Raw genomic sequence first — 19,182 nt, 5'->3', positions numbered from 1 at the left:
AAACAGATATTAACAATGATACTACGACAGTAGCGTAGCCAGGAATTTTGAAAGGGGGGGTTTTTACGGCCGGCGGGCGAAGCCCGTCGGCGTCTTCGCCAAATGCGACACCCAGCGGCGGGGGTCTGGGGGGCAGCCCCCAGAAAATTTTGAAAAATTGCTTTGAATTTGGTGCATTCTGGGAGCATTTTCAACAAAAATGTGGGTATAAATATTCCTGTAAAATGGTGATAAGATCATGTTTTCTTCGGATTTTTCGGTAATAAACCTAAGTCTCTATGTTTTCTTGTTGCTAATTCCTGGCTGAGATATTTAAATGTTTGGTATTGGCAAAACTCGCTCTTTTAATGCAGTTTCGTTTAAAATTAGGAAAACTTTATTTTAGAGAAACAGAGACTGAAAGCATTATTCTCAATATCGTGATGTCACACGCGTGCCAAAGGGGGAGGGGGTTGTAACCCCCCCCCCTCCCCTTGGCTACGCCACTATACTACGACATATACGATATGCCATAAAATAAAATATACATTAAAAGAAACAGCCATTTCATCAATTGTGAATGTTTGAAAAATACATTTTGCTTGAATAAAAATTGCTAAGCATGCAAAGTAAACTTGAAATCTGGTTTAAAACCCTGTATGCAGTGTCCATGACCAATTGGATGTTTGTATGTTTGCAAGCATAGACGGCAATTGATTGAAATTATAATGAAGGCTAAAAACTATAAAACAGCCATTCAAGGTTTCAGATTGTTTCAACTGACGTCATTTGGTTCAGCATTGGTTTCAGCTGAGTCAGCTCCAACAAATGTTGCTATTAAAATGCATTTACAGTTGTATAACGGAATAAAGGAGTCTGATCGATGGATGATTTTAACCATAATAATAACAAAAAATTACCCCCCCCCCCCCTCCCAGATAAGTTAAGTCTGCCGTGGGACTAATATCAGTTGTGTAGACGCATATCAAACGATTTGATGCGGATACATAGAATTTCAACAATAATTCCTCGCAACATTTCGGGGGGGGCCCGGGCTCCCTGGGCCCCCCCCATAAATCCGCGCCTGGTAACAACATACATAAAATTAATATAATGAAGACGGTAATTTGATATACGATGGCAATCGGACCTCATCAGGGAGGCAACAACAGAGTTAGACGATACTTCGCATCTTCCAATAAAAGAAAAAACATATTTCTGAAGTAAAGTAGGCTATCAAATGTTATAATGTTGCTCAAGACTTGATGTTCACGCAGGCCCGGATTTAGGGGGGGGCAGAGGGGGCAGTTGCCCCGGGCCCCCCCACTTTTGAAGGGCCCCCCTATGTGGAAAAAAATGTGATTTTGTGTTATTTTTTTCCTTTTGGCCTTTAAAGTTTCTGCAAAATGCTGTGCAGTACTGGACTGATGCTACTGTAGACGTAGAGATGGTTTTTCGCGCCGTAGGCTTGAAAAAAATTTTTGCACGGGGGCCTCCCGATCTAAAAGTGCCCCGGGCCTCCCATCAGCTAAATCCGGCCCTGTGTTCACGTACGCTATAGTGTTTAGGCAAATTGTGTGTAATTCTAAATGCGTTATTGAAGGCAACACCCCGGCGATTAATGTCACGTTGATGATAATTTTCCCACAGATGACATGCATACATTGGAGTACAATATGAATGAAATAGCACATTTTTAATATCACTGGAGCCAGGACCGGATTTAGCTGATGGGGGGCCCGGGGCACTTTTAGATCGGGGGGCTCCCGTGCAAAAAATGTTTCGCGCCTACGGCGCGAAAATCCATCTCTACGTCTACAGTAGCATCAGTCCAGTATTGCACAGCATTTTGCAGAAACTTTAAAGGCCAAAAGGAAAAAAATAACACAAAATCACACTTTTTTTCATATAGGGGGGCCTTCAAAAGTCGGGGAGCCCGGATCAACTGCCCCCTCTGCCCCCCCTAAATCCGGGCCTGACTGGAGCACTTGTAAAATTTTGATTTTAATTTGTTGGCAGAACAGTAGATTGATCGCACTTGTCGATTTATATCCTTGTCGTCACACATTGCCGTGTCAAGAACAACACCCAAATATTTGACACTGTCTACGAATTTGATCGCACTTCCATTGAGCCGTACAATTGGATTGAAATTTAACTTTAAGTGATTGGTTTGGTCGGAAGTAGGCTACATAGCAAATGACTTTTGCAGTTAAAAATGACATGGTTAGAAAGCGCATAATCTTCACACACATTCAAGATACTCTGCAGACCATGAACAGTTGGAGAGATACAACAAATATCATCTGCAAACATGATATGATTGATAAGTGTATTACCTATGTAACAGCCAGTGATGGGCATTATCGGCGATAATTATCGGCGCTAGATTTTTATCGCTTATCGTTATCGCTCAATTATTTTTTCAGTTATCGTTTATCGTTATCGCCAAAGGCAATATTTGATTATCGACGATAATTAATCGCCGATAAATTTTATTTCGGATCAACACACAAGTGGAAAGATCACAAAAAGTAATGTTTTTACTGGCCACCTAGTTAATGAAACTAAAATTAAAACCAGTTCTTTTTCAGTGCCTGAAGTGTGTGTGTACAGATTGTTATCAGGGGAGGGGGCACGCCCCCCTACAGCGACGGCCCTGACAACACAATAATTTTTAGAGTTGCAAATTGCAATGCAATGAAATGCATGCAACAAGTCTCTTGTTGTTTTGCTGCAATGGGCAATCGCGAGTGAATTTTACAATTAAAATGTAAGCGCACAGACGGTACAGATTGCTTTGAAGCGAAAGAAATTGGCAAGTGGTTTGTGAAAGTGTCGCAATACGAGGCCGCTTTTACATCGGAAACATGGTCTTTCGCGCCACCTCACGATCAACTATTTTATTCTTGTGTTTTCTTTTTTCGTTGGAAGTGTTAGTGTAACTCAATTTGATAAAAGCATCCAACTGGTATCTGAAGGTATAATTATAAGCACGGCGGTTACCTCAGTGGTTCGATTCTGGATCAAGAGGTTGAAGATTCGATACCCACTGCCGCTATTGCGATTCTATTTATGCATAACTTACAAAAAGTTTTGTCTCTTTACAGTATATTATGTTCGATTTTTCGTCATGTTAATGAAAACAGTTCGTGCTGCATGGGATGGGGCAGCGCTAATAAAAAAAAAAAGCATATAGCCTATATATATTATTATCGGCGATAATTTATCGTTTATCGTTATCGCTTAGCTTTTTTTTGATTTATCGTTTATCGTTATCGCTTTAGGCATTTTTCGTGTATCGTTATCGTTTAACTGAAAAATGAGTTATCGCGACCAACACTGGTAACAGCCTGCCTTGGTTTTGCTTAACACAGTCGACAGATCATCTATTCTATATACACGGCAAATAAGTGAGGACTGAGGACACCACCCTGTTTGACACCATTGCTGACAGAAAAAGACTGTGAGTAATGACAACCCCAGCGTATGTACAATTGTACATCCGCTGATGGGTATACCAATAAACTATTATATGAACAAGACATATCGGCACTCCTCGTTGAATTAGTTTCTTGAATAGGAGGTTGTGGTTTACCATATCAAATGCTTTCAAAGCATCTAAAAATACAGAGAAAACAGGACTTCCACGTTTTCTGTAGTAAGACACAGCTTGCTTAGTACAAAAATGCACATATCTGTGCTATGCTTAGATTTAAAGCCAAATCGATTATCATTTGTTGTGAGATAGTCATTAATGTAAAAAAGTACAACATGCTCAAATAGTTTAGAAATGACAGTAGCAAGAGTAGTAGCCTACAGACAGTAGCAATATTGTTTTTGAATTATATGCAATTCAATCCTATCAAGTTATGAAAACTTGTACCGATTGAATTCTACATCCCAGTCCCGTCACGTGACGCGACAATTTATCGAACGACAGTTTATCGAAAGACAGTTTATCTAACAATTCATCGAAACGACAGTTCATCGAACCGACTGTTCATCGAAACGACAATTCATCGACCGACGGTTTATCGAAACGACAGTTTATCGAACGACGAATCTCCCGAAACAAATTTTATCTAAAGTTTTAATGCACATATGCAATGGAATACTCAAGGGTTAGGTTTTCGATTAATTGTCGTTCGGTGACAAACTGTCGTTTCGATTAACTGTCGTAGTACTGCCCCATCATGTAGGCCTACAGGAAGCCTATTCTTAATTATTTAATTCTGAATCGATAATAATTATTCTTTGCTCAATTGCTTCCGAACATGACGTCAGCACGTCACATTCTCGTTTAGCCTAAAAGCAATTGACTTTCAGTCTAGCTATTTGATATGGACATCTAAGCAGAATGTATGCAGACGTTAAAATCTATGTAAAAAAACAACTGATTTGTTGTCTAGGTGAGACCTCTTTGAGATGCGTGTGACTTTACGGTATAATTCAAGATATTATCATTATTGTCGGATCAATTATCGTGACGTCACACGTGTCTATGCCCAGACAACAAAATCCTTCATTTTTACATTGATGATGTAATAATGATGGATTTTGCCATCTGGGCGAGCGGGATTTGGAGTCTCAAACTCTTCACGGCAAACTAGCCTGCAATTCCCGTCTTTCCTTCAGGATTAACTTTTTAGCGAAGAAATGCACCATCACGTTAAAGTGAAACTTGTCTCGAGGTTGCCCACTGAAAGCCTCTATTCGCTCACAATGCCTTGATATTAACAAAGAGTCTCCTACAAGTCAGCAATTGTGAGCTGAGCAATGGCAGTAGAGCAAGTGACAACTTCAGCAAGTGGCTGCAGTTTGCAAATGATGAAACTGACTAAGCCGAATATTGGCATGTCACGAATCTTGGCATGTCATAAGTCAGCAAATTCAGTTCAGCAAGCGATGACCAAGCAAGTCCGACGTAAGCACGTAAATCTCATTTGCTGACTTGACGTAGCTGAAATGTACTTGCTGACTTGCATGCCGAGTAGCCTGAGGACAAATTATAATCAACCTGAACGAGTGAACCACCAGACAGTTTCTGCATAATCGCTAACTTGTTACGCAACAAAAGAAATAACACCATAACAACAAAACGTAATGGAATAGAATGTTTAAAACGTACAGACAACAACCAGGGCAGTGGATTGGGTTAAACAACCACTTCACTTCATCCAAAATTCCATGAACAATGGTGGCACGAACGCACAGACTCATGGTGAAAGCACATCAAAAAGCAGCTGAAATAACAGCGCACAAAACGCGTTCCAAAGCTTACACAGTCGATTCATCAAACCTGTTTTAGGGAAAAAGAAAAAGATATTTTCCACGCACAACTGCTGTACATACAAAAAAGAAATCTGGTATCATGTAAAATGGGGTGAAGTATTAGGACATGGGTTTAAAAGAAATCGACTTCGCATCAATAATCCATGTGACATTTCTAATCACCTGAAGCCGAGTTCTCAGCAATTGAGCGATAGGTTGGGGACTTCTGCTGAAAACTTTGTTTCATTTAGCCGCTCAAATAAGTAGCAGAAAGTATGTATGTTACCCTCACAAGCTACTGGATCATCTTGATAGGGTAACGTAATGCAATCCGAAGTATTTGTCTCATCAGATGTACAGTAGAGAACATACATAAAATTTCTACAAGTATTGTAGCAGTATTGATACACCGGTACAGTAGAGTAGAATACTTCAATAGTGTCTTTCGCTTTAGTGATATTTCACTATAGTGACACTTTTTCAAAGGCTCCTTCAGGTGTTACTACAGGAGAGTTCTACTGTACATAGAAATCTATTCAAGGATATTAACCAGAAGAATACGGACCAACACGTACATGGGAAAAAGTAGCTTGTCATAGGGGGAGGGGGCGTGATCTTCACGACCAGGTATTGCTGGGTGTACGCTTCAATCCCATATTAAAATTAAGTGGAAAGCGGACTTTGTCCATAACCAATGAAAGTAAATTTAAGAAGGTTTGGTCAAATTGCGTCTAAAATGCTTCAGATAAACCAGTAACCCAGCAGTATACTGCACATTTTCGGTTGTTCGTAATAAGCCAGTCATATTCGGGAGTCAATAAGCACTTGGTCCAGGAAAAGCGCGCCAGATATATGGATACAGTACAAAAACAACTTAGCTTCACCCATAAGAAAAAGTATTTACAGTTTCATTACACTGTAGCCTAAGCAAACTTTTAAATTGTAAGCTGTTGTAAACGAAAGCAAGAATTTGGCCAATCAAAAGGCAAAAATATTCTCAAATAGACATTTTTTTTGTTTTGAGTGCGGTTCAGTTCAGTGTCATCTAATTCAACATCTTGTTAAATGCTAACAAACCCAAACAAAGTTGTAGCAAGTGCAAGGGTTAGTTTTTAGTTTCCGCTTAACCAAATACTGGTAGGCTATTTAAAGTAATTTTCATTTTTTATGGCAATCCATAATCTACATTACCAGGTTCACATTTCCAGGCCAATCATCTGATCGTTTTAGAACAGTGACTTTGTTTGCAACTTCAAAACAGGAAGATTTTTCAAGCTGATACTAACCCTTGAGAGTATTTCGTGTCTTTTGATTGGTCTAATTCTACCCTATGGTTTACAGCAACCTATGATTTGCAAATTCGCTTGTCGTGCGTTCCCTGTAGTTTACAATGATGGTGAGTAACAGTTATAATTATAATACTAGAAGTTTGTTGTCAGAAGCAGAAAATGTAGCATAGAAGAAATGCCTTGGCTGTTGCAGACTGTGAGACAAAGCAAGGAATCCGAGCACAGCGGCGGTAGCGATATCATGACTCTGAGCGTGTTAATGATTCTTCTATGATTTCATAATCACTTGCACTACCACGGTCATCTTCTTCCCCGCTCGGGTTCTGCTCAACATCGTCATCTAGTGATGGGTCATCGCCGTTCAATTGCGGGTCAGCGTTGTTCTCTGGCGTGCCATCGCCCTCTAGTGACTCGTCATTGTCCTCTAGTGGCATGCCATCGTCAATGTTTTTCTGCGATAATTTGTCATCAGCACCTTCTTCGTTGGTCAGATTCGTTGTTGTTTCATCTGCGCCATCTAGCGGAGGTAGTTGTACAGCTTCGTTCTCCCCCTCAGTGTCGCTGTTCTTTTCTGCAAAAATAACAAACACGGTCAATCATAATCAAACAAGAAGGCAGAGAAATAACGGAAACCCACTTAGCAAGTTCAGATGTTTAACCGCTAAGCCACTTCCTCAGTCGGGCAGTGCGTGTTAATCATATTTGAAATTATAAATGAAACGTCGAATCAACGTTGACGTTTTAACACAAGATAAAGGATACATCCCACAAAACAAAATGGCCAACCTAAAGGGACTGTCAATAAAACTACAGATAGCAACTTAAAGAAAGCGGGTATCGACGCATTGCCTTGACAAGCTAACTAGGACCATGTGTACTGTGTAGCTTACCTTTATCCGAAGCCTTATCATCTTTTTTATTTTTAACTTCATGAGTATAGACAGGTTTGAAGGAATCGAAAAATCCAACATCGGCCAATAAGTTTGGTAGGAACCAGACATGGTGCTTCCCCAAAGTCACAGCCCATATGATAGCGAACAGCAATGATCGGCCTGTTTGATATTAAACAACATGATTCAAAACGTCTAAACCAGTTGACCACAACTGTGATTGGTAACCTACCCAACTCCAGGGGACTCCTACTCTTAAAGATATTGGCTTGAAGACCCTTCATCAACACAACATAAAATGGAGGTAAATTAATATCTAAGAAAAAACACTATTCCTTCTAGGAATTCTAAAGTTTGTCTGTGTGATTGTGTGAACCTCTTGGGCCCTTGTGGGACCCAGTCAAAAACCATTTCTTTACAACACACTTTCATTTTCGATTTTAGGGCCTCGGATACTTGTAGGTACCAAACGAGATAGGAAACCCACGGAGGCTGACAGCTTATAGTCCCACTACACAACACACTGCACTTGCGGTTGTCTTGGTCCTTTATGAGTTTGACCTCACACATGCGCTTGTTGAAGAAATAATTCCAAAACAATGAACACGGTATGATGTCACAATCACTTACACATTGCTATGCCAAGTATTGCGCCGACAAATATCCCACCGCACACGGACAGGTAGTAGACCCCAATTCGAACGGATGGGGGCCACAAGGGGAACAGGGTTGCTCCAATTATCCCCAATACCACCACACCGCCTGGGATGCAAAGAAAATGATCAAAGTTACAATACTAACCAACTATCAAGAGTGGTTATCGCATGTTAGTATAATAACATGTTCATAACACTGGAGCTCTTGAAGACAATCAGTCATTCGACAACTTTCCTCTGCTCATATTTTATGGTGTTCCACAAGCACACGACCTCGACATGGAAGTGCAAGCACAGTGGGAAAGGGAACCACGCCCTCAGCAACACAGCTAAAAAAATAATTCCTAAATTTTTCTAGTGACCTTCACACTGCAATAGCGCGACATCTATCGCAGGTAAAACCCTTGCTATTGAAGAATTTTGTGCACAAACCATGATTAAATATATTGCTCAACTCTGAAACCTTTTTATGCAAACATTTTTCTAGCTACTTATTTACTGGTTTGGAAACACAATCCGATGAACATAAATAAGCGGATCATGTTACCACGTCCGGTGGGCAGATGGTTACATTAGTTTGCATTTGGTACTTGACCACTGACCAGTGGAGTAAAGGCTTCGAAAATTTGAATCACCAAGTCGACTATTTTGGGTCCGATTTCATAATCCGCAATTGTACTTTCATCAATGTTGAGAAATTAAAACCACGTGCGAGTTATGAATATGTTGAACTTGAATAAACCAGGAACCAACTATCCTCGTTGGTTACAAGCAACAAACAATTGGATGCTTTGTCTTATTCATTTTAGTGCTTGGTCTATCGGTAATAACATCAATGGACAATATCGTACCTAGTAGCATCTTCTTAGGAGAAAGAGGATCATAAACCCAAACATAGACGTCGGAGGAATCCAAGAAAATTTGTTCCTCATGAACATCCAACTTGTATTTCTTTTTCTTCTTCTTCTCCTCAGTTTTCTAAGGAAAACATATTTTTACAAAAAAATTGACTGTCATGAAAGGACTATACTACAAAAAAAACACAAATAAATCGATCAAACACAAAGAAAAACTTTCAAACAGGAAAGTAATTTTAAAGCTCATTTCATAAATACTGCAGTGACAAAATACAGATTCCGTTTCCACCAGCATATGCTTAGGCAGCATACCAACAACTAGGTGAGAAAATACCACAACTTAAACATGGCGAACACCCAGCTCGGAATACTTCCGCTGCTCAAGTGGGAACAAGTGGCTTTACTACCGTGGCTGTTTTGGTGCAACATTATTTTCATACTAGGCCTGGAGTGTGGACGTGGTGCAAGATCTTGTTCAGTACACCACCTTGCTTCAACATGGCAAATCTAGTAAACTCAAACCAAGACTGACTGAGACGGCTTTTTGACACTAAGGCGGGATATAGAGTTTCAACACAGATAGATCAAACAAGCTGCAACAAGAATAGCTTTAAACAGAAAAGCGACGTTAAAAACTGAACCCGCCTTTTCTTCTGATTCTTTTGTCTTTTCTGTTTCCACATCTTCCTTTTCTTTATCTTCTACATTCTTCTTTCTCCTCCTAACCTTTTCCGGTTTTTCATCTTGATTTTTCTTTGACGATTCTGGTTTCTAAAGAAAAAAGTTGTTTCATACTGATAGTGATAATAATGCTATCATGAGTGTGGTGCAATTAGAGGATGTTTCTTTCCTCCACCACTATCACAGAACCTCGTTGTGCAAGACTGGACATGACGTGACGATAGACTTGTTCACAGACGCAGACATCCAACACGTTTGCACCAACACATGCAAAAAGACTAAATATCGTTGTAGAGCTCGCGCCCCCCATGAAAAGTGGTTGATACCCCCCTTTGAAAAGTGGTTAAAAGTGCACATCTTAAAAATGAAACTGACTGTCACAAGTCATTGCTTCAATGCAACGTGTGTCGAGCCCATAACATTACACAGTACACAACTACACAACTAACACAAACAGGATCTTATGATTCAGTTGACGGCTTAATGTTAAATAACTCTAAACTGACCTGTACATCTTTAGGCTGCTTTGGTTCTTTCAAAACTTTCTTAGCTCGATAAAGCATATTGTTCAGCAAAAGTCTACAAAAGTTTTTTAATGTAATTACAATACAACATTTTTGGTGTTGGTGTTTATTGTAGTTTACCAGTCCAGCAAGCTTTAGTTGCGACTGCGGCCACATACTTTTTCATGCTTCACAACAACACACAACAAATAAGCGAAAAAGTGTTTAAAAAAAATGACAATAAAAGTGCGTTCGATAGTTCATTCACTGAAGCAACCCATTGTGAACGAATGGGTGAGCGTTTCTCTGGGTGAGCGTTTGAGCAACGCATGTCAAGAATGGGTCTCCTGGCTGGAATAGCAAGCTATGCAGCTGGCTTCGACAATCCACAATTGCAGAGGAAAATACCAAAATAATAAAACAAAATATGAATTAGTTCTTTCAAAACTTATTGGAAAACCAAGTCGAATAATGATTAGCACCAAAGTATGAACGTAATTTATTAAGTTCATTATTAAAACAGTCATTCTTTATATATGTATATTTATTTGTTTTGTGATGATATTGTTGCTTGATTAACCGACGGATTTATTGTAGTCTTGAACGAACGGGCATTAGCTGCATTGTATTAACCCTAAGTCCTACGACCTACATTACATAAGCATGCGAAGGTCTTCGGTATGTGTCTCCCAGGTCAACGTTACGCAATTACAGGCAAACTAAACAGTGCGAAAAATGATGCACGACAATCGCAACAGACTGGCATGTAGGTTCAAAAATAGTGGATTATGATAGTTCAAATGGGCAACTTTAAGAAATTGCTTTCAGAATTATTGGAGAATTCTCCTTCCCCTCCCAGGAATTAGCTTACTTCAGTAAAAAATCGACGCCAATGCAATACAAAATATATTAAAGATTTCGTAATAATAGACTAGAATGTATATTAACTATAGCAAACTTTACAACAGTCTTCAAACATTTACATCATGATACTTGATCGACACTATTCTGATTTATAATCAAATCTTACTGTTCCATGAATCGCACTGCATCTCCTCGGCTTTGCAGCATCGCCACAGATGTTTTTGCTTGCTTTGACCATTTAGATTTCATCAATGTATCAACAGCTTTTGATCCTGTTACGTATTGAAATAAGCAACCATTTACATCAAAAGTTACACATAGGACATTTTTCAACAACAGCACATTGTGGATTGATTAAATCTGTGGTTTTTAACCAGTGTTCCGAGGAACTCTAGTGTTCTGCAAAAGATCGCTAGGTGTTCCGCAAGAAATTTATTAGTTTGATCAGTGTTCCATGGAATAACAATCGAAGATCAAAATAACAAGAGTTTCACGTTTGTCTTTCTGCAATTCTTGCCCGAATATCTACTTTGTGCTAATCCAAACAGGCCCAGATATCGAACTGAAGAAAACTGAAGTGAATAAATTGTTGTTGTTTTGTTTATTTTATTGCATCATTATAACATTCTATTTGCAGTGCCGCAAGATTATTTACACAAAAGTGTTGCGTGGTTACAAAAGGTTACAAAACACCGGACCAGATGAACAAACAAGGTAGAACTACAGAATGTATGTAATTAGAAAAAACTTATGAGAAGCAAAGAAAAGCCGTTGGCTAACCTACAAAATATTCCACATTTTCCTTTTGCAAGACCGTGCTCTTTTTTGGGGTATTGAAACGAACATACTTTGCCATTTTCATTTCTTCTTTACTTGGTTCTTGAGGTTCCAACTGAAAACATATCACAATTACCCATAGGCGTCGATTTTTTCTTAGAAGAGAGGAATTCTGGGTGGGCAAGAGTTTTCAAACAGATTTCATTGAATGTGTGTTTGCAAATTCGCAATGGTTCAGTCTTCGAAATGAGCATATTTTTACTTCGGTAAAAACGTTGCCGAGGCCAAACGGCAAAATTTGAAACTGCCTCGGCAATTACTGTAAATATTTATTAGGAAAAGATTGTACTAAAACATGTAAAACGAGAAGCGAAAAATATACTAGAGTAGTCTATTACGAACGCATTGTTTGATTTATTGTGGTGTAATAATACCAAAAGTAGTGATAAAGCGAGCAACGCGATACGCACGCTGTTACGGTAATTCACGTTAAAAAACTCACCGGGAGGGGAAAGTAAGTTAATTTTGGGTTGATTCAACGTTCGAGTCAGCACAAATCGATTTAATTTTTCCGGCGGGTTATATTGCGTAACAACAATGCCCAATAAGAAATTTACGTTTGTTTTACATTAATTTCGACATCTAGCGATGTTGAATTATCATAAAATAACGTGAATTACTCAACCAGGTACAGGTAACATATTAATAGCTCCCTGCGAGAAGATCGCCTCGATTTACGTAAGCTTATAAGCCAACATAATTTCGGCACAATTGGGACACTGCGAGCAACACAAAGTCTGTTTGATGAACTAGTCAGAATCGGTATCATCAGATGCTGTATCAGCTGGACGAGATAACGGAAAGCGAGGCGCAACAAGGAGTAGATGCTTACAATAATTTGACGTCTACTGGAGTTAAATCAATGCAAATAGCAGGCCTTGAAACAACTTTTTTTTTCCGACGGCCAAACGTGTCCGACTGAAGCAAGCTGTTCGGCGGCCAATCACAAGCACATGGCGGCCATCGGAACTTCGACACACATTTTTACTTCGGCAGAGGCGAAAAATATACTAGAGTAGTCTATCACGACCGCACTGTTTGATTTGTTGTGATGTAATAATGCCAAAAGTAGCGATAAAGCGAGCTACAAGATACGCACGTGGCACGCTGTTGCAGGAATTCACGTTAAATAACTCACGGGGAAAAGTGAGTTAATTTTGGGTTGATTCAACGTTCGAGTCAGCACAAATCGATTTAATTTTTCCGCTCGGTTATATTGCGTAACAACAATGCCCAATAAGAAAGTTACGTTTGTTTTACATTAATTCGACATCTAGCAACGTTGAATTATCATAAAATAACGTCAATTGCTCAACCAGAAACAGGTAACAAATTAATAGCTCCCTGCGAGAAGATTGCCTCGATTTACGTATACACTAACATAATTTCGGCACAATTGGGATACTGCGAACAACACAAAGTCTGTTTAATAAAGAACTAGCTGTCAGAATCGGAATCATCAGATGCTGTATCGGAGCACGAGGTTGTCGCGTCATCACTGGAATCAGACACATCAAGAGGCTCATAGCTTGGCTGTAAATCTATACCGTCTTTGCCGTTCGCAATGAAGCGTCCACGTTTTGCGGCTTTCGGGCTTTGATACCACTCCACAGGCCTCTTTTTTTTTCATAAAGATCCATCAGGGTGTTGATTAGGGAATAAATCTATGCTGTGCCATAACGACTGGGAGGAATGTTTAACCCTAACATTACAAGCGCTCGTGTGGCCTCGGCATTTTCATTGCCGACGCTAATTTTGAAAACTGAATTTATCGCATCAATAAAGTGTATTGTGGTGTCACTTACATCCTGCTTATGTCAGACATCAGCTGCTTGGTCAATTAATAATGTTAACAATTCAAGCATAGACAGGGTGTATTGTGATTTATCGAGTGCTTTAACTCTTTTCTAGTCCTTTGTGATTATAAGTGGCAAAGTACTACTACTTTATTTACAAGGCCGCTTGTGTAAAATTTTCTCGGAACTTCATGGCGGACAAATGCGGCCGACGGAAGGGCGAGACCCGGCGGACAAAATGTCGGTTTTTGTAGGTTAATCGCGGCGATGGCCGCCTTCAGTTTCGAGGCCTGAATTATAGGGTGATATTTTTATAAAAGATTCTCCCAGCTGGGCACGTGTCTAAGCGCCGTCGAAGTAGGAAGTAACCCAAATAAACCATCCAGCAATAGTAAGATTGAACATTCTAGTCTGGTGTAGTCTAAGTAAATTAGTTTTTTCTTGTAATCTTGTTGTCCTTACAATCACCTCGGCAATTGCCGACGCTAATTTCGAAAAGTGTGGTTAGTCTTTCTCACAAAGACTGCGTTTAGCGTCGCTGCAGCAATTAAGCTTTAATAGGTTGGATGTTTTCTTTCTTGCATCTTGCGATCTTATGAGCGCTGCTAAACTAAACAAACTTCTTTTATGTTTTCCTTTGCGACCTAAAAAGCGCGTGACTCGTGACCTGTTATCTTTAAAGTGGCGCCTTCGGATTTGCCGCATTTGTAAAAGCGATTGTTTTTAGTACGTCTTTAGTTTGTATCGGTTATTTTATTGTCATGTTCATTATGATGTCATATTCACATTCCCTTACGCTGACCGGGAACTGAAGTTTGATTGTGACGTAACGAAAGTGAGACCATTCGGAGAAAAGATCAAATTGCCGACGCAAATTTGGAGAAAAGATCAAACGTGGCTTTCTCTCACCAGGAATTGCCAGCTGTGGCAGTTGCCGTAGCAACAACAATGCAGTGCGTACCGCCGTTTTTCCACGCAGCGTTGTTACGGAATTGCTTTGTTCTGTCGGATACCTAGCGAGAGACATAGCGTAAAACAAGAAGTTGCGCTGCAGTTGGTTGGATAGTCCAGCGTTTAAGAAAAACGGAAATAATTGTAACGAACACTTCATAAGTGGCATGAAAACAGGGTGGGCAAAACATATTTTGCCCACCCTCGTTTCACGGCAGGGTGGGCGTCGCCCACCCTGCCCACCCTATTTCGACGCCTATGCAATTACCTCAATTCTTCAACTCTCTATACTTGTCTAGGCATTTTTTGTTTTTTGTTGACAGTTTTGACCCACTAAAATATGCTTTTTCTACTTAAAAATATGTTACTAAGCTACAAACTTTAGAACAATTAAAACACTTCTCAGCATCCAGATGCTCTATCATGCAAATGCAGTTCAACGATAAAGCACAACTAGTCACCTAAAGAAATGGTTAAAATCTTACCTCATGTTTGTTCTTTTTCCTTCGTCTGCTTATTTCTGCCATAGTCTCTTGCAAAAATTGTTAGGAGGAACTTAGTGGAAAGGGTATTTTTACAAAGTAACTTTTACAAAGTTTTAACACTTCCCAAGGAGTTACAGGTGGAACTCTGTTAACAAGCAGTAGCATCAGGTTAGGCCAAAGCACGGTAAAAAGATGAAAATAAACTGAACATAAAATATAACAATAAAGATGTGCAGATGTTAAAAAGATGACAACCAAACATTGATGACCATTACTAGGGTGTACCATTTTGCAAAAAGTTTTTAGAAATCAGTGCGGCTATGTATTACAGGTTTCCACCTTTGTTAAAAAGTATTTTGGTAGAGTTTCAGAATTTTTCCGCCAAACCTGTGGTTTGGCCAGATAAGATAAACTATTACGAAAATCTACAGCCTTAAAGGAATACTAAAGGAAAAACCTGACTTGGCGATTATACACGTTCTTTGTGTTTAGCATGCTACCATAAAACGTTTTTCAATAAAATTTTGCCCCATTGCGGTCTGATCAGCATTCCGCGCGTGCTTTTTTCAGAGCTCTCAAAACGGGGATGGGCGTGAGCAGCAAAGCGTGCGACTGTACAGTCTACGTCACTATAGTCTAGCAATTAGCTGATCGCGCAATAGTTGTTACTGCCGGCGATTTAACTGTAGGCTATGTATGTATGTACATCAAAACATCAGATTTCAACTACAAAACATCAGACAGTTTGCTCAAAACATCAGATCTGATGTTAGTGTTAGCGTGGCTTTTGTTATTGCTGTCAATAGTGACGTATTCTCGAGCAGTGTTTGTACTTTTTGGTCATTTTAAAAAAAATTAAAAATAAATGGAACATTGGACTTTGGGCCTTGCCACTGCCATTCAAAACAGTTTTTTTTCGGTATTTTTTTGGAAATGTATTCTTCAATGTTCAGTTTACGCATTTTAATGCTTAATTCCAGTTTGAAAATTTCATTTAGTATATATGCCTTTAAACTGACGTACGGTAATGTGATCATATAATATGTCGATTACACGGTTTTTGGGGTCACAGAACACGAATTTGGAGTCAAAAACGCTCTACGACAACAATTTTGCAAAGTGAAATTTTACCACTTGAAATTGATGGTGAAATTTTACAAACATGGACACAACCTGACCAAAAATACCTCACCTCAGAATGAATATTCCTGAAATATTGTCAAACTTTGGAAATAATAACACGATTCATTTACAAATAAATTGAGTTAATCATTCTCAAACATGATCCTTCCCTATTTCTTCTGCATGCTCTTCCTTTTGCTTCAGTCCTGATTGATTTTCATTCCCAGTATTTTATCAACATAATACCAGAGTTATGCAAACACTCAATTAACTGAATTCTTGACAAATTTCTTTAACAATTCAGTTTGGCTAAGGTAGCTTTTTTGTTGTGACTGAGATATTAGTATCTTCGACACATATGCCAAACGCTTCAGCCACGAACAATGTTCTTTGCCGATAGCTCAATCCAAGTAGATCAGATGTTAAAGCTGTAGGCTACATAATATCCATTTTCTTTCTCTTCTTTTCAGGAGTTTTCCAGTTGTCACTGTCACTTTCTGTTTCTTCATCTGTACTTAAGTCCAACTTCACTGTTTTCAGATTGTCAGCAACCTCCTCTTTTTGTTTCCTTTTACCAGCTGCGCTGTATCGTTTTTCTCCAGCTAAGTCCTGTCTCTTCTGCAGAGCATCTCTGCCAATGCGCAACCTACTTGATCTCGCCGGAGCTGATTTTTCAGATGTTCCAGATCTGTCTCCCAGTCATTGATACCAGAATGCATGAGAATTGACCGCGAGGTAGTCTTACATATATTCAGAGGATCTTTGAGCTTTTCTTCCATATCACGCAAACGTTTTTTAAATGAATCACTATTATTCCTCTCACGCCTGGAATCAATCTCTGTTCCAGATTGTTTCTCGTTTTTCTTGCCAAATACCAAACCCACACCAAAATGATGTTTCCATACCTGGCGAATTTCCTCCCTTGCTATCACGATGGATTGGTGACTTTGTGACTTTTGTCTCTGAGGAACAACAGCCTAGCTAGAACGTCAGAGCTTTTAGGAAGCTTAGAAACACCTAGTCGTTCTCTAGTGCTTCTAATGAGGAAGTACTTTCTTTGGTCTTTGTGTCAATGACTTGTGTGCTTTACCGGCCGTCTCATTCAGTGGCATAACTGATCTGAATCTTGTAACTTGCGTAGGATCAGTAGCTAATCTTCGAGTCACTGTAGCTAATGGGTCATTCCATGCCAAATGAGAAATTTTTTTGGAAAAATTACACCACATGTCACAGATTTTATTGAAATTTGGCATACTTGTAGATGTGAAAGAAATATTCAGAATGCAACAAAAAAATTTGAAAAATTTTAAACATTGGTGGAGTTATGGTCATTAGAAAAATCACCCTTTTTACCTGTTCCGCTTCAGTGATTTTGTCCAATTTCTTGTCATATTTCTAATTTCTTAACCTACGATTAAATACAATATGGCTGAAAATTGCTAGACAGACATTTTAAGACCCAAGAAATCCAAAAATATAGATTAAAAAGTTGTCAGAGAAATGCTTAGAATGATTACAGAGGTTTCAATTTGATACATGCATTTTTCGAAGGCCAAACTTTGGGGGCCTATAAAAAAAATGGGTATAAAAATTAAGAACTGAAATTCACATGGTTTATACTAATACCAATACTCTTTCATGTCAAATAAAAAATATGAATTAATTTTGATAACTACAATGATAAAAGCTAAATTTTCTGACTTGCAAATTTTGTACTTTTTTACACTCATTGTTCAAGATTTTTATCTATGACATCACAATTTACATTATTGCTTGTTGATGACATCATAATTCACATATTGTTTGTCATGACAATTGTTATGTAGCTCATGAATGAATTGAATACTGGTAATGCACTTAGGTTTTGTAAGTTTTGTGTTGTAGGCCATGCACCATAGTAATATTAGTGGTAACTTGTAGAGTTAATTACCGTACTCTTTTAACGGTGATTTCAATTTTAGGTTGTCCTATTGGTAATGTATTATTCCTAACATGCTCGACAGATCTTGCAACCAGGAAATATACTTTTTCCACTGTTCAAGTGTTCAAAGCCCAGTGGCGTAGCCAAAGGGGGGGGGGTGGGGATTACAACCCCCCCTTTGGCACATGTGTGACGATATTGAGAATGATGCTTTCAGTCTCTTTATCCTTGAGAATGATGCTTTCAGTCTAAAAAAAAATTGCCTAATTTTAAACAAAACTGCATTAAAAGAGCGAGTTTTGCCAATACCAAACATTCAAACATCTCAGCCAGGAATTGGCAACAAGAAAACATAGAGACTTAGTTTTATTTCCAAAAAATGCCGAAGAAAACATGATCTTATCCTTTTGCCATGCCACCGGACAGTACCATTTTACAGGAATATTTATACCCACCTTTTGTTGAAAATGCTCAGAAATAGAATGCACCAAATTCAAAGTAATTTTTCAAAATTTTCTGGGGGAGGCCCCCAGACTCACCATCGCTGGGTCGTCAAACCCCCTCCTTTCAAAATTCCTGGCTACGCTACTGTCAAAGCCCATCTATCTGCTTGAAGCAGAGAAATGCCAATGTTCATAATGAACATGCTCATCTGTTTCTGCAAGTCCACAAACCCACTGCTTCTAGCAAAGTGAATTTTATGGCATAATTCCTCCATTTTTTTCCAATGTCGCATTGCTGTGATGAATAATTGTGTTATTGTAAAAGTAAAACTAATGTAGTACTAATAGGACAACCTAAAATTGAACACTAAACCTAAGTGCATTACCAGTGTTCAATTCATTCATGAGCTACCTAACAATTGTCATGACAAACAATATGTAAATTGTGATGTCATCAACAAGCAATAATGCTAATTGTGATGTCATAGATAAAAATCTTGAACAATGAGTGTAAAATAGTACAAAATTTGCAAGTCAGAAAATTTAGCTTTTATCATAGTAGTTATCAAAATTAATTCATATTTTCTATTTGACATGAAAGAGTATTGATATAAGTATAAAATATGTGAATTTC

General features: G+C 38.8%; 1 protein-coding gene across 1 annotated transcript; it reads right to left on the bottom strand.

Moving 5' to 3' along the window:
* Positions 1 to 5,029: 5,029 nt before the first annotated feature.
* Positions 5,030 to 16,336, bottom strand: LOC145777712 (translocation protein SEC62-like). Its single transcript, XM_082589149.1, has 10 exons — positions 16,255 to 16,336; positions 15,063 to 15,207; positions 11,774 to 11,885; positions 11,160 to 11,265; positions 10,133 to 10,205; positions 9,591 to 9,716; positions 8,940 to 9,066; positions 8,063 to 8,194; positions 7,433 to 7,594; positions 5,030 to 7,113 (listed from the first exon to the last, which is right to left on the bottom strand). The coding sequence occupies exons 2-10, from the start codon at positions 15,102 to 15,104 to the stop codon at positions 6,782 to 6,784; spliced, it is 1,212 nt and encodes a 403-aa protein (XP_082445275.1). The 5' UTR covers positions 15,105 to 15,207; positions 16,255 to 16,336; the 3' UTR covers positions 5,030 to 6,781.
* Positions 16,337 to 19,182: the final 2,846 nt, after the last annotated feature.

This window comes from Aplidium turbinatum, chromosome 9 (assembly GCF_918807975.1).
Source record: "Aplidium turbinatum chromosome 9, kaAplTurb1.1, whole genome shotgun sequence".
Classification (NCBI taxonomy): Eukaryota; Metazoa; Chordata; class Ascidiacea; order Aplousobranchia; family Polyclinidae; genus Aplidium; species Aplidium turbinatum.
This window is presented reverse-complemented; position numbering and strand designations above follow the sequence as displayed.